At 42.8% G+C, this 16,513-nt stretch overlaps 1 protein-coding gene across 1 annotated transcript in view; it reads left to right on the top strand.

Moving 5' to 3' along the window:
• Positions 1-4,116: 4,116 nt before the first annotated feature.
• Positions 4,117-16,513, top strand: part of LOC126356053 (protein pellino-like) — a 237,675-nt gene continuing 225,278 nt past the window's right edge. Inside the window, exon 1 of the mRNA XM_050006778.1 lies at positions 4,117-4,209. Within this exon, the coding sequence (XP_049862735.1) occupies positions 4,166-4,209 (44 nt within the window). The 5' untranslated portion in view covers positions 4,117-4,165. The remainder of the gene's footprint in view (positions 4,210-16,513) is intronic.

The following is a 16,513-nucleotide window of genomic DNA, read 5'->3' as shown; positions in this document are numbered from 1 at the left end:
AACTGAGACGCGTTTAGCGCGTGTGGCGCGACGCAGCGCAGCGCGCATTTTTGTAACTTCACAGGTTCAAATTGGACCGCGCAAATTGCGACGCGACGCGACTGGGACGCGACACGCGCCTGTGCCAGGTCGCGCGGCGTTGTGGTTGGGGCACAGTTTCTCGCGCCACGCGTCGCGGGTGCCTCGCTAGCACCGTGGGAAATTTGAGGCGGGGATCGGAAAAGTAGCCCGGCCAGATGCTCGCATCGGAACGGTGCATATGAGCAGTGGTAGTACTAACCATACGACAAATTTTGCCTTACTGTATTCTAAATTTTATTGCCTTTGGGTAGTGTTCCGTTTTTCGCCATTTAAACGCTCCAGATTTCTTCGTTAGTACATTATACTTTTCTGTTATTTATATCTCTATAGTTTTGTTTTGTTTTGTTTTTTCTTCTGTCAAGAAAAATGCATACTTCAGTAACTGATGAGCCATTGGCCCGTGGAATTGTATCATATGCCTCCGCGATGTTTTCAGATTGCAAGAAGGGACAGAGGGTAGTGAATAAGGAAGCAAGGAATATTATAAAATCATGTGATTAAGAAGCAAGGCAGGAAAGTAAAACAAGACTATCTTCTCGCTGCTTAGTATGCTGGCGTATCTGTACGATCTGTTACAAAAATTTACAAAGGGATAATCTCCATAGGTGTGATCTCTTTGTGCTCCTGGTAAAAAGCGTCCAATATCTGCAGTATAGAATGCTCACTGTGATTACTTGGACATGGGTGTAATAACGTAATACGACAAACTGTACTACATGCATGTGAACATCACGTTTCCACTGCAAGCTAGAAACAGTCGAAAAGCAGTCACAAAGACAATGTTTTAATTGGTTCGCCGTGATGAGAAATAGCATTTCAGTTGCTGTAAGCACATACCTACATTAATAAACTAATTATACAACAGGCTACAGAAATGAAGAAAATGGTCGGTATTATTACGGAAGTAGGAATATCCTAAAAGAGTGTTACGATTATGGTTCAAATGGCTCTGAGCACTATGGGACTTAACATCTATGGTCATCTGTCCCCTAGAACTTAGAACTACTTAAACCTAACTAACCTAAGGACATCACACAACACCCAGACATCACGAGGCAGAGAAAATCCCTAACCCCGCCGGGAATCGAACCCGGGAACCCGGGAACCCGGGTGCGGGAAGCGAGAACGCTACCGCACGACCAAGAGCTGCGGACTGTTATGATTATATATATTTAATTTGTTGAAATTTACTGCTTACAAAGGCAGATCTACTTTCATGACAATGTTTTTCGAACTCCAACCCACAAAGCACACATGGCCAGCTTGTGCATTCCTGTCGCGCCCATTATCCTCCGCTGCTGACAATACCCTGACCGTTGTGTTGTGCGACAGATCAACTGTTTATTTTACTCAATAACAACTATTTTATTCGCGATCACGCATTGTCAGTTTGGCAAGCCGTAGGTGAGTAACCAGTATCATTCCGCCTGAAGAAACGCTCGTCATTATTTTAATACTGCTAAGATCAAGAGAAAGAATAAAATCCTTTGGTAAGTTTCCATTCCTGTCGTCCAGTGTTAAAAATGCGATGGGTTATGGGGATTCCACCAAAATTCCAACAGAATTGGCAATGTATTTTTGTATGAGTTGTTAACCTTTCCTCAATCGAAGAAGCATCACCGTTTGTGAGTAACGGCCACATTTCTCTTGGTGACTGGTTTAACTGGTTTTCCTTTGCCACAGTGTAATTTTCCAAACTCATCTCACAGCAGCTATTGCAACAGAATTCCGAATTAAACAAGTAATTGACAATCACAGAGTTCAACAGCTTGCGAAAAACCTCATAGTGTCGGTTTGCAGCAACATAAAAGAAGAAATTTTATGTTTCTTTTCATACTAGGAAGCTCTTGTTTCGCTAGCTGTCGATAAATCTTAAAAAATTACAGTCTCTGGAGTGAAATAACTAAAAGTGGAAGTATAAGTACTGATATATCGTCACAGATAAGAAAGTTTCGTGTGTTTAAGAATTGGCAAAACACTCTCCTCCTTGTGTGCTATCATTCGGCAAACTTTCGTTTCGATGTCTCGATATGAGAGATATTGCGAGTATTTCATTCTCGCGGGCGTGAGATCGGAAGTGAGCGCGCTACATGCGATCCATTTTCTCGAGATCGGAGGCAGATTGAGACCTCCTCCCAAGTCTAAACAAGAATTCAACATGAAACGTCCCCTTAGATAAATTATACAAGACTGTGCTTAAACTGACACACAATATTTTTAGCGCAACGCAATCTGACTTTTAAAAAATCCTACGATAGAATGGCCCTGACAAACATTAACCTATACCTTTCACAAATCACTTACCTCACCAAAAATCTTCGTTAATCGAACTACTGCAATACAGCGAGTGCCACTACTGCTATCTAAATAAAAGATTCAAACTACGAAAGGCACTAACTACTGATAGGCATAGTTAGCAAATGAAAGATTTTAATAGAGAACAAACAATGTATTTACCTTAATAGTCATAATATATATATATAGCAGTTCATGACATCCAGTCTTACAGATTTTAAAACTCCGCCATCTCTCTCCCCACGTCCACCACTGCTGGCGGCTCACCTCCAACTGCGCAACGCTACGCGCTGTTAACATCCAGCTGCCCGCGGTTCCAGACTGTAGCGCTTAGAACCGCTCGGTCACTCGGGCCGGCAAAAATTCAACATGTTAGCTAAATTTCATACGCAGCAACGTATGGTGTAATACACACCAAACGCAAAATCATAGCGACCCCTAATTTTCGTAGCAAACTTTTTGAGTTTTGTGTAGTGTCTTACTACAATGTGTACATCACAATAAGAATGGTCATTAGCGAGATGATGGGCACTTCGCCACGAAGCTGACATATAACGCTACAAGTAAGACAAAAATCAGTTATTTTCAGCGAAAAGTTTCGGTAAAATCGTTTGAGAAATAGAACAGGTTGCGCGCGCTTCGGTTCTGTCAGCGCAGAGCGACGCCTGTCGGCGCGTACGAAGTACGGTGTACGCGTCGCAATATGCGCTGGACCCGAACGACTCGTGCGGCAAGCGCGTGTCACGCTGTAGTGTTGTGTTACGTCACACGTGCTATACACGTCTCAATTTGCGCCTAGCCTAAACAGCAGCGTCTTGATTTCTAACGTTCGTCACTCCCTCAGCATTAGACTCGTATTTTCTTCGTTTATGATCTCTATTAAATACCCGTCCGGATATCTGAGCGCGTTAAAGTGTCGCTTCCGGGCTAATGCGAGGGGAACCTGCGCCGGGATCGAATCCACCTCGTGGACAACGAGCGATGGTGAGTCGCCTAGCCTGTCTGTCGTTTTTAGGCGGTTTTCCCACATCTATTTAGGAAAATACAGGCCGCCTCAGATAAAAGCGACGTAAACATCTCTCACACTTTAACATAGATGTACTTTTAAATCCAGAGGGAATGGTAGCGTCTGAAAAGTCATCTGGCCACCAACTAACACTAACGTTTCTTCTGCCGATATAACAGTGCCGACCGAGCAGAAGACACGGAAACAGTCAAAAAGGAGAAGATAATCCGAAAGAGCTGATTAAATAACACCATTCGTTCGTAACAACTGATGCTCGAAAGAACGATATCTGACCGCGCTGGCAAAATCGAGTCAAGCCTAACATGTAAAATAAAATCGGTTTCCGAAACTCGATTTTCGTCTTACGCTTGTTGTGTCGCACATAAACGTAGTAACCGGTTACAATTCCATGATACTCAGGTAAAAGGGAAAACGAAGACATATTGTGTAATTACACTCTGGAAGTCCTTTGCACCTGGAATGAGTGAGTCACATCTAGTCACTCTGCACGTGTCAGACAGGAGCTGACAGGCGCTCACCCACGTGGCGTAGCATTTAGACGGAGCCGACTCTGATTGGCTGCGTGCTGCCGTGAGGCAACCCCTGGCTAAGCCATCAGCACAGCTGACTCATGACGTGCTTGGTGATAGAGTGGGGATGGCGAGGGGGGGGGGGGGGGGGGGCAGGGCGGGGGAGGGGCACAGCTACGTGAGGGAGGCCTCTTCCGTAAACACACGCCCCAGTCGCTCGCTCCACGCGTCCGCTGTTGTGTCTACCGTGACGATGGATTCATCAGGATCTGCGTGTCCTTCTACAACGTTTGCATCGTGAGTAAACGTAGCGTAGTAACAGTAATGTACTGAAAGGACGTCCACACAGAGCAGCTGCCAACATTTGCGACTGACTTAGGGTTGTATTTAAGTCTATTGGCCTTCGTGGTCGTTGCCACTTGACGGTAAAATATGACGCTGCCTGACAACATAGAAGATTTTACCTTCAGTGACTTAAGGTTCTTCGCATGCTTGATTGAATTTCGCAATTACTTTCTACAGTGGCGAGGTAAAAAAGTCGCCCGCACATAACTGATTAATTTTCCTTTGTTGTCAGACGCGTCTCCCTATAACGTCAAAACGTAATAAAGATGTGACTTGGCTGGTCTGAATTTTACGCTCAACTGGGTATATTAACGTCAACATACACAAATAATAACAAGACGTATTTTCAATATTTATAAGCTGTAGAGTTCCATATGTACAAAAGAAGTGTAATTCCATTTTCCAAAGATTTTAAGATGCTATCAAAATGGTGTGGAACAAATCTGTTCACACTGTAAAAGATTAGTAGGCCTACAAGTGGCTTAAATTTACTCGTAATTAAAAAATTCTTATTAATGTACCATAATTATTTCTAGTGAAACATTCTGAAACTTAACATGTAACGTAAACAGCTTTGTCTTTTGTACTGAACTTGCTACTACTCGTAGTTGATAGTTAAAATTTCGTCTATGTAATAGAACGAACCATAAATAAGAAACGATTTGAGATTAGACTTACAATTTGCTTTGTTACCTATCAGGCAATTCATATTGTGCAAAACGGTAAAAAAAAAAGCTTTTGGCTGCAAGCTGAACGCCAGACGTGTCTCTCTCCTGTATATTAAAGAGTGGCAAACGGAGTCACCCTTTTACACTGCCACGCCTGTCACTGATTTAGGGCAGTTATTAAATTGTATTTTCTAAATATCATTTACATAATACCTATCGATATATTATGGAATAAGTCAGGGATACGCATACATGGATAGATAGCGTGTATGGGCACACGCTCGTTATTTGCCGATTCCGAAATAGCACAGTGGCTTAAATTTAATAAAAATGCGCAATTAATGTCCCACATTACACACATTACTTATGAAACACACTTAATTTAACATCTAAAGTAAACCACTTTTGTCTTTTATATTGAACTTACTACCAGTTTATAATTAAAAACTCGAAAACTAGTAGTCCAGTAGAAACGATTTGAAGGTAGCCAGACTTACGGTGCGTTTACACCTGTGCGCCTTGCGCAGTGCGACTGTATATCTTGCCCCATACGCAAGCGGAGGCGTCCAGTGTGAACAAAGGTGTGAATGGAATTACAGAACTTGCACGCCCATGTTGAGCAAGAGACAAGCAACCTGCACGCGTGCCTCTACTTGCATGTGGGGCAATCACAGTCGCAGGGCGCACGCTATAAATGCAACTATCACACCTGTTGTTACCTGTCACACATGTCATGTTGCGTAACGGTTGATTAAAAATTTTTACGACTGCAGTCAGAACATATATGCGAGGGCTGATAGTTTTAGTAATAGTAATGAAGATCAACTTTTCTTGTAGTGTTGCAGCTGTCGAGCTCACTACTCAGCTGAATTTTTTGATGGATTATTTGTAACGACTTTCCTTAGTCGATTTATACACTTACACAAGATGCACAGATCACACCAATATTCAAGAAAGGTAGTAGGAGTAATCCACTAAATTACAGGCCCATATCGTTTACGTCGATATGCAACAGGATTTTAGAACATATATTGTGTTCGAACATTATGAATTACCTCGAAGAAAACGGTCTATTGACACACAGTCAGCATGGGTTTAGAAAACATCGTTCCTGTGAAACACAACTAGCTCTTTATACGCATGAAGTGTTGAGTGCTATTGACAAGGGATTTCAGATGGATACCGTATTTCTAGATTTCCGGAAGGCTTTTGACACTATACCACACAAGCGGCTCGTAGTGAAATTGCGTGCTTATGGAATATCGTCTCAGTTACGTGACCGGATTTGTGATTTCCTGTCAGAGAGGTCACAGTTCGTATAATTGACGGAAAGTCATCAAGTAAAACAGAAGTGATTTCTGGCGTTCACCAAGGTAGTTTTATAGGCCCTTTGCTGTTTCTTATCTATATTAACGATAGTGGAGACAATCTGAGCAGCTGTGATCGATTGTTTGCAGATGACGCTGTCGTTTATCGACTAATAAAGTCATCAGAAGACCAAAACGAACCGCAAAACGATTTAGAACAGATATCTGAATGGTGCGAAAAATGGCAGTTGATCCTAAGTAACGAAAATTGTGAAGACATTGACATGAGTGCAAAAATGAACTCATTAAACTTCGGTTACACGATATATCAGTCTAATCTAAAAGCCGTAAATCCAACTAAATACCTAGGTATTACAATTACTAACAACTTAAAGTGGAAGTAACACACAGAAAATGTTGTGGGGAAGGCTAACCAAAGACTGCATTTTATTGGCACGACATTTAGAAAATGTAACAGATCTACTAAGGAGACTGCCTACACTACGCTTGTCCGTCCTCTTTTAGAATACTGCTGCGCGGTGTGGCATCCTTACCAGATAGGACTGACGGAATACATCTAAAAAGTTCAAAGAAAGGCAGCACGTTTCGTATTATCGCGACATTTGGGAGAGAGTGTCACAGAAATGATATAGGATTTGGGCTGGACATAATTAAAAGAAAGGCGTTTTTCGTTGCGACGGAATCTTCGCACGAAATTCCAATCACCAACTTTCTCCTCCGAATGCTAAAATGTTTTGTTGACACCGACCTACTTAGGGAGAAACGATCACCATGATAAAATAACGGAAATCAGAGCTCGTACGGAAAGATATAGGCGTTCGTTCTTTCCGCGCGCTGTACGAGATTGGAATAATAGAGAATTGTGAAGGTGGTTCGATGAACCCTTGCCAGGCACCTAAATGTGATTTGCGGGGTATCGATGTAGATATCGTGAAAGTGTGGTTGACTTCCTAAACTCACTGAAGACACACCTGCAATGTAACTTGGTAACACCACTCCAAGCTTTCGGACATCCAGTCTTTAATACTGATAGTTACTCTGCAGATCTATAATAAGATCCGTTAATGGCTGGTAATGTGCAAAAGAAGTTGGGATGTTGATTTGCTTCTTTTTGCAACTCGCCAATGTGGATGTCTTTTCTTGCTGATCAAATTTTCATCAGAATGTATATCCTAAAACTTGGTACACAGTGTCCTATTCAGAAACTCCTGTTCATATGTTCACCAGTTAACTGCACTGTTCTGTTTCTTGTACATTCTGTGCAGTTTTTTCAGTATTCAGGGGGAGATCATTTGCAGAGATCATCGAATAATTCTCTGAATAACAGTATTACAATTTCATTCTAGCATCGAGTCGTCTACAAAAAGTATCAACTCTGTTTGATGTACGTTAAGTACGGCACTCATATACATAAAAGTATGAGTTTATCCAAAATTAAATCCAGTGCCACTCCAGTCGTGAATTTTACTCACACACTAAAACTTTCTTTCCTTCTGCTAATTTTTCACTTAACGAGTAAATTTTTTTTTTTTGCAAATTATTATTCATAGTAGTTGTTTAAATTTTAATATTATATCATGATGTGCACAAGCAAATTATTTAGGCAGATTATAAAACCTACAAACTAGTTTTTATGGCTTGTAATAGTTCTTGAGTAAATCTTTAAATGGCGTTCGTAGTGAAGCAATCCTTGAGGGAGGCAAAGCACGATGTACTACGTAAACTGTTTCTACTTTAGCGTTATAGACATTAAGTGTATCACATTGTCGGGTATTTTGGAAAACTGTCAATAAGCGATGTCTGGCAGGTATTTAGATATTACCTTTAACCTTAATTATAAAGGTTTAACATTGGTATATTTTAATCACGTCTGCTCTCGGAATTTTAGTTTATGGTAGATATAATGGCTCTGAGCACTATGGGACTCAACTGCTGTGGTCATTAGTCCCCTAGAACTTAGAACTACTTAAACCTAACTAACCTAAGGACATCACACACATCCATGCCCGAGGCAGGATTCGAACCTGCGACCGTAGCAGTCCCACGGTTCCGGATTGCGCGCCTAGAACCGCGAGACCACCGCGGCCGGCTTTATGGTAGATATTTACATTGTGAGCGACGTCTAACGAGTCGATTTGTATCTTAGGTTTGTTCTACTGCAGACAGAGGCACCCTGTCTGGGTGCAAAGAGAAGGAGAACGCATTGTTTTCCCTCAAGAAACGGTTATGGGTCTGCTATTTGTCCGTACTTTGTATAATGATTTTGTTTGTAATGCCAACTTATCCTAAGTGACGCTATTATTAGTGACAGCGTTATCGCACCATTATCGGTACACATGAGACAGCATGAGCTATCAGTATGTTCCAAAACGTCTCTCAGAAAAACAAGATTTTTTCGGGCCCCATACCTCACGTTCTGTTGGTATAAGAAAGGTAGATAGTCTTTTGTTTGCGCTTGGAATAGGGACCATTTGTATACCCAACAGAAGGCTCGTCTTACTGTAATTATCCAACAGTACAGGGTCGAAGTTTGAATATTACACACTTCCTCCCTCTTAGGCAAATGGAGCAAATCGGTTGGTTCTTCTTGCATTAGGTGTGGTCTAAGGTGCGCCGGAAAGAGACTTACTGAGGCACAGCTTATTTCATGGGCGAAAGAAGCGTTTATAAACATTTTTTCGCCGTCGGCAGCAGATATCTACATAACTGACAGCAGCAAGTAGCTCAAAATTTAACGGTATATTATCTAAGCCTATATATAGAAGTTTCATCTTCCTGTTTCGAATAAACATGGTTTCTGGGCACCAAAACAGAGCCGCGCATTCCAAGAAGGGTATATATTTCTAAGGTCCCGATCTCGAATCACTTTGGAAATATTCTTGAAACATTTGTCCATACAGTGGTTCAAAGTTACGCTATGTAATTTATAAAGTGACATAGCATGGAGAAAGATGCCGTAAAGTGTCTCCGTTATCATTCAAAGAGTTCTGCGAACTCAATGTTGTCGTACTGAATATATGCAAAATTTTTGTGCGCGTAAAATCCGGTCTGAGGCGTAAAATTAGTTCTGCGTTATTTCAATTTCACGTAATTAAACTGTCCAAATTTTAGTGACCCATAAAGTTCTTTTCATATGAGTGACACGCCATACTGTATCAGGGAAAAGAAGGAAACCAGCGGAAAAATACTGATATCAGAGCACAAAACAGGCGAATCTACTCTAGTTTACTTAAAAAGCAGACTGAGAAGTACGGTGCTAGCTGCCTCATTCTTACTCAGCACCTTCAAAAATGTTACCAAAAATGTTGGCATGTGAACGTATTCGCACTTCTTTATGCTGAGAGAGGAGACAGTGGCAGTGGGAAAGAGATGGAAAAGCAATAAATGTTAGAAGACAATAGGGAGTGTGGGTGCAGTGTACAAAGAGCGAAGGAGACAGTGGTTGTGTGGGAGAAAGAGAGGGACACAGTGGCAGTGGAACATAGTTGACAATGACAGAACATTACTAAAAAAAGAGTGAAGAAGACAGTGCCAGTGGGAGAGGATAAAAGTGAAGGAGAAAGTGGATGTGGGTAGGAGCTAGCGATAATGAGAGACAGTCTACAACAATGACAAAGAGGAAGAGAGAGAGCGACAGTGAGAAGAGACAGCAGCAGTGGGAAGGAATGAATGAGATAGTAGCAGATAGCGAGTGTGAGAGGAGACAGGAGTAGGAGGGCAGAAAGAAGGGGAGGAATGAATGAGATAAAGCAGTAAGAGAGAGCAAGAGCGAGACAGTGACAGTCAGAGGAGACAGGAATAAGAGGACAGAAAAAAAATTGACTGTGGCTGTGAGACAGTAGACAGTGACAGTCAGAAAGAGACAAATAGATAACGACAAGTTGTGCTGAACGATTGAGTGAGAATGGGCAAGTGGGAGTGGGTTGGTATGAGCGACTTACAGGAGGGACTAGTCGGTGTGACTGAGTTACAGTTAAGGAGCTCGCGGGAGTTAGAGGTGAGGTGAATGTTAAAAATAGCGTGGATATGTTTGCATGCCAAAATGCTTTGGGAAAATGTTCAAAGATGCTGAGGAAGACAGAATGAGACAGCTGGTACGCCACTTTTCAGTCAGTGTCTTAAATAAACAGGAGCATATTCGTCTTTTCTGTGCTCACGATAGGAGCATTTGGATGCTGGCTGGATTAATATTACTTGTGGTCTCGACAAAATACTAGCTTATGCTTCTACCTATGAAGGAACTGAAGATTGTGCAGTAAGCTGAAAATAAATATTATTAATCTTTAGGCAGGAGCACAGCGTTCTTCAATTTTTCGCTGGTACTTTTCAGTCATTCTTGTGATTATCTTTTAATAAACAATCATCTGTGGCAAGTGAAAATTTTAGATTTTTCCACTACACCCTAAGCGGCTTCAGACGGTCCTTAATTTTTTGTTCTGTGTCCAGAACATGTGCACATTATTACCTTTACCAGCCCGCTTTCTTCGAAAACCCATATGAATGTATTAGTAATCTGCAGGCCATGCTGAAATATTCCCAGGGAACAAAAGATCTTGTTGTGGTCTGTAGTGTTGTTGTCGTTCATTCTCTTGGCGCTGACAGTAGAGTTTAGGTACCGTAGGCTCAGCTGAGGAAATCTTTTAATATATCTGGCGTCCAGACGAGTGTTAGGATAGTGGTGATTGTCCATTGCAATTTATGCTGGTGCTTTCTAAAACTTGGGTAATATTGTTACCGTGTCAGAAAACATCGAAGCTGTGTGGACCTAATCAGTACTCTCAGAATTATTCTGGAACAAAGTGTGGAGTGGCAACACACCCTCTACCTTACCTTCATTGACTTTGAAAAGGCTTTCGACTCAGTCAATCGAAGAGTCATGGGGGATACACTTGCAAACTATGGCACCACAACGAGAATCATTAACATCATCAAGGAAATGTATGAACACTATGAATGGCAAATACTACACTACTGGCCATTAAAATTGCTACACCAAGAAGATATGCAGATGATAAACGGGTTTTCATTGGACAAATATACTAGAACTGACATGTGATTACATTGTCACGCAATTTGGGTGCATAGATCCTGAGAAATCAGTACCCAGAACAACCACCTCTGGCCGTATTAACGACCTTGATAAGCCCCGGCATTGAGTCAAACAGAGCTTGGATGGCGTGTACAGGTACAGCTGATGCAGCTTCAACACGATACCACAGTTCATCAAGAGTAGTGATTGGCGTATTGTGACGAGTCAGTTGCTCGGCCACCATTGACCAGACGTTTCCGATTGGGGAGAGATCTGGAGAATGTGCTGGCCAGGACTGCAGTCGAACATTTTCTGTATCCAGAACCGCCCGTACAGGACCTGCAACATGCGGTCGTGCATTATCCTGCTGAAATGTAGGGTTTCACAGGGATCGAATGAAGGGCAGAGCCACGGGTCGTAGCTCATCTGAACTGTAACGTCCACTGTTCAAAGTGCCGTCAATGCGAACAAGAGGTGACCAAGACGTGTAACCAATGGCACCCGAAACCATCACACCGGGTGATACACCTGTATGGCTTCCAATGTGCATTCACCGCGATGTCGCCAAGATGCGACCATCATGACGCTGTAAACAGAACCTGGATTCATGCGATATATGACGTTTTGCCATTCGTGCACCCAGGTTCGTCGTTGAGTACACCATCGCAGGCGCTCCTGTCTGTGATGCAGCGTCAAGGGTAACTGCAACCATGGTCTCAGAGCTGATAGTCCATGCTACTGCAAACGTCGTCGACCTGTTCGTGAAGATGGTTGTTGTCTTGCAAACGTCCCCATCTGTTGACTCAGGGATCGAGAGGTGGCTGCACGATCCGTTACAGCCATGCGAATAAGATGCCTGTCATCTCGACTGCTAGTGATACGACGCCGTTGGGATCCAGCACGGCGTTCCGTATTACCGTCCTGGACCCACCGATTCCATATTCTGCTAACAGTCATTGGATCTCGACCAACGCGAGTAGCAATGTCGCGATACGATAAACCGCAATCGCGATAGGCTTCAATCCGACCTTTATCAAAGTCGGAAACGTAATGGTACGCATTTCTCCTCCTTACACGAGGCATCACAACAACGTTTCACCAGGCAACGCCGGTCAACTGCTGTTTGTGTATGAGAAATCGGTTGGAAACTTTCCTCATGTCAGCACGTTGTAGGTGACGCCACCGGCGCCAACCCTGTGTGAATGCTCTGAAAAGCTAATCATTTGCATATCACAGCATCTTCTTCCTGTCGGTTAAATTTTGCGTCTGTAGCACGTCATCTTCGTGGTGTAGCAACTTTAATGGCCAGTAGTGTACATAATGGAGATCTAACAACGTCTTTGCAAGTTAATTTGGGAGTACGAAAACAGTGTATTATTTCTTTTGGTGTTGGAGCATGGGAAGGAGAGTGATGGCGGGACGGAGAGGTGTGCAATGGGGGATGCAGGATAGGCTCGAAGATCTAGATTTCGCATACGACATCCGCTTAATGGTACGATATCGAGACATCGAAGTTACAGAGAGAGGCGGAAGTTCCAGGCCTCAAGATAAATCTTCGCAAAACCAAAGAAATGCGGATAAATCCGACCATCGCGAATTGGCTGACCATTAATGGAGAGGACGTAGAACAGGTCCAATCTTTCCTCTATCTCGTAAGGCGCTGAGGAGGACGCCCGTAGTCGCATCCGCAAAGCAAATAGTGTGTTTATACAACCGTACCCCTGTCTGGAGAAATAGGAACATCTCAAAGAAGACCAAACTCCGGCTTTTCAATAGCAATGTGAAGGCTGTTCTGTTGTGTGGTTGCGAAACTTGGAAGGTGACCAGCCACATCAAAAACCAGCTCCAAGTTTTTATCAATCCTTGTCTCCGGCGAATTTTAAATGTGAGATGGTCAGATATAATGACAAATGAAGATCTTTGGAGGGAGACAAATCAGCAGCCAATCAATATACAAATCAAGGAAAGAAAATGGAACTGGATTGGGCATACATTGACGAAACCAGATGGAGCTGTTGAAAGGGTGGCATTGGATTGGAACCCCGAAGGAGTTAGAAAACGTGGTCGTCCCAAATGGACGTGGAAGAGGACGATCGAGAGAGCAGCTGCAGAGGATGGGAAAATCTGGAGTGAAGTGAAGAGACTTGCTAGAAATCGTACGGGGTAGAGGAATTTCGTCACGTCCCTATGTTCCAGAGGGAACGACAGGAACTAAGTCAAGTAAGTAAGTATTACAAAATTCCTATCATACACTCCAGAATCATTCCAAGCTGGTATTTCAACGCTCGCGGCTAATCCCGTATTGTGCGCTGCGTTACTGTAATAAAGAAGTCGCTGCATGCGATTGACTGAAGGGGAGATGGAAAGGATTAAAAATTTCAGAGAGGATGACAATATCCGCATACAAACGTGCCACCGACCGAGTACAAGTGACGTTCTCTGCATACTAACTGGTTCGGTCCATTTTGCTCTTTCGAGATCTAGACATGGCAGTATTTGGTCACAACAGTATCTTGTGTATGATATATTTATTAAAAGTGCGTGACTGTGTTTCATTCTGACGGTGTATTAATTCTGTAAATATTAGCAGTTCCTGTTTACTTTGGTGTATTCACATGTTTTGACAATCTCCTTACAAATGATCAGGGTATTGAGTATTTTATTAAAATGTTTTATGTTTTTTATGTTTTTTTTACTTGTTCCACACCCACGAGAATCATCTCATTTTTGCGTCTGTGGAACGAAAACTGAATCTAATCTAATATAAGAGATATATGAGATACTCAACAAACAGTAGCGGACGTTACAAGAGGGAGAACTGTATTGTTTTTCCCGAGAGCATAGTTCCAAGAAGAGTAGGGAACATATTGTTCTCTTCCAATTATGAAGGCCAGAAAAATGAGGGAAATTTAGAGCTCCAAAGGGGGATTACCAATAGTCGGCTCTTCAGACACCCCCTCGTGAATGCACCCGGAATAGGGTGAAATGTTACTCGTACCACAAGTAACTTCTGTCATACACCGCAAGTTGTCTTATAGATGTAGATGTAGGCTGTGTGAGCGGAAGGAGAAGTGGCCCATAAAAACTGGTACCAATTAGACTCTGCCACTCCCCATTCTGTTGACTTGTGTTGGACGTGGCTGCACATAGAGAATTTGAACAGTCGCAGCGCGCGGACGATTAATGTTGCACAACATGAGGACATCGTGCGTGGCGACACTGCCGAGTTGAGCTGCTTGTAACAGCCATGTGACATCCTGGCCACCGGCTGTGATCAACAGATGTGATGTCGTCACGTTGCACAACTATGACATGCAGAACGCGCCGGCCGGACGCTGATCAGATATATGCTGTGGAGAGCCTTCGTCACCTACAGCAAAGTCATGACGTATCTCAGTCGATATCATTTTACCTGTTATCAGGGCGCTTCTTGCCCACAAAAGAAGGTAGCTGAGGCGGCCCCATGGTATTAGCGACGCACTCGAGTCACAAGCTTGGCGTGAAATCCAGACCTTGGCCGAAGAGTGGCAAGAGTGAGTAAACGACAGACGAGAATACTTCGGGTTCTCAGGCTCAGGCACCGTTGGTTTTACCTGATGGTGACACCTGAGTAGGAACTTGCACCATTTAACTTACATCACTGCAATATTCTCGACTTCTCTTCATAATTAGTTGCTTTCAATAGTATTATAGTTGGCACTGTGTAGACACAGATCAAAAAATTACATTTCAGCCTTCGTATTTCGAAAAAAATTGTTCATTGCCGACAGTGACATGCCCTGGGAACAGGTGATTGTTACCTTCAAAGAAAAAGTAATTAATTTAGTCGCTGCAAATAACCTTGCTGAAAGCGATTACCATGAAATTGCATGAAAGAATTAATCACTTGTGGTAGGCGTTTTGAATGGAAGTGTTTGATTTATTGGTGGAAGGCTGGAGAAACGTACCGGAGACTGGAAACAAGGGTCGCGTGCCCGTACTCTCGGTGCTGTTCAGTAAAATGTGATTTCACAGAAGGGGCGTGTTTTAACATCTCAACACTAGGTTATTAGGGGCACAGCACAAGCTCGGATCAGCTACGCCCTTCCAAAGGGACTATCCCAGCATTCGCTATGGGCGATGTAGGGAAATTACGGACAACCCGGATCTGGACGGCCGCGCGGGTATTTGAATAGTCGTCCTCCGGAATGTGAGTTCAGTATGCTACCGACTGCGCCACCTATTGAGATATTGAAGAGCAGGTGATAATATATGATAAATAGCAGGAGGTACTGAAGTGAAACCGGGGGAAAAGAAACTACTGGCATATCTTGAGTAAAAGATACGCTTGGAAGCGTCAAAGAATAGTTAATTTGGCAAGGGGAGGGGGAGAGGAGGAATGCGGATAAAAACTGTAGATAGCGAGCAAGGCTCGGCTTCAGTAAGTGGGTCCACATGCGTGTAGGATGCAACAGTTACGCAGAGATCAAGATCCGTGGATAGAGAGACTATTGTTGTAACCTGCATCACACCTAAAGACGACAACAACAACGACGACAGCAGCAGCAGCCTTTCAGTCTACACCCAGTATCAGCTCCACGTATATTGTCAGAGTAAGGAGTAATGTTTTTGTCACCCGCCAATAGCACGTGTTGCAGACGCTGACCTCCGGTTTTGATTATAAGTATCTCACAGCCATGTATATTTTCAGTGGCTATAATGTTTAATTCCAGTCATTAATTCTTGCACCAGTAGGTTATAATATTTTCGACGGCAACTGAATGTTACGTCACAGCTTTCGGAGTTCAGAGTGACTAACTCCATTTCTCTTACATGTATTTTCATAGCGTTTGCATCTTCGTATTTAATCTAAGCATTCCAAAAAGTGGTTCAAATGGCTCTGAGCACTGTGGGACTTAACTTCTGAGGTCATCAGTCCCCTAGAACTTAGAACTACTTAAAGCTAACTAACCTAAGGACATCACACACATCCATGCCCGAGGCAGGATTCGAACCTGCGACCGTAGCGGTCACGCGGTTCCAAATTGAAGCGCCTAGAACCGCACGGCCACACCGGCCGGCACTTATAATTATGTATTATTTATATTTTATGACAATTAATCTGTAAAAGAAACGTTGTAATGAAAACCGTCTTTAGATGAATCATAACGATCGAAAGCGGTAACGGTACCTTTTGAATAAAGGAACTGAAAATAAATTTAAAAATCTTTCTCTTTTATATAGTATACGTC

The sequence above is a fragment of the Schistocerca gregaria genome, chromosome 1 (genome assembly GCF_023897955.1).
Source record: "Schistocerca gregaria isolate iqSchGreg1 chromosome 1, iqSchGreg1.2, whole genome shotgun sequence".
NCBI classification, from domain to species: domain Eukaryota; kingdom Metazoa; phylum Arthropoda; class Insecta; order Orthoptera; family Acrididae; genus Schistocerca; species Schistocerca gregaria.
This window is presented reverse-complemented; position numbering and strand designations above follow the sequence as displayed.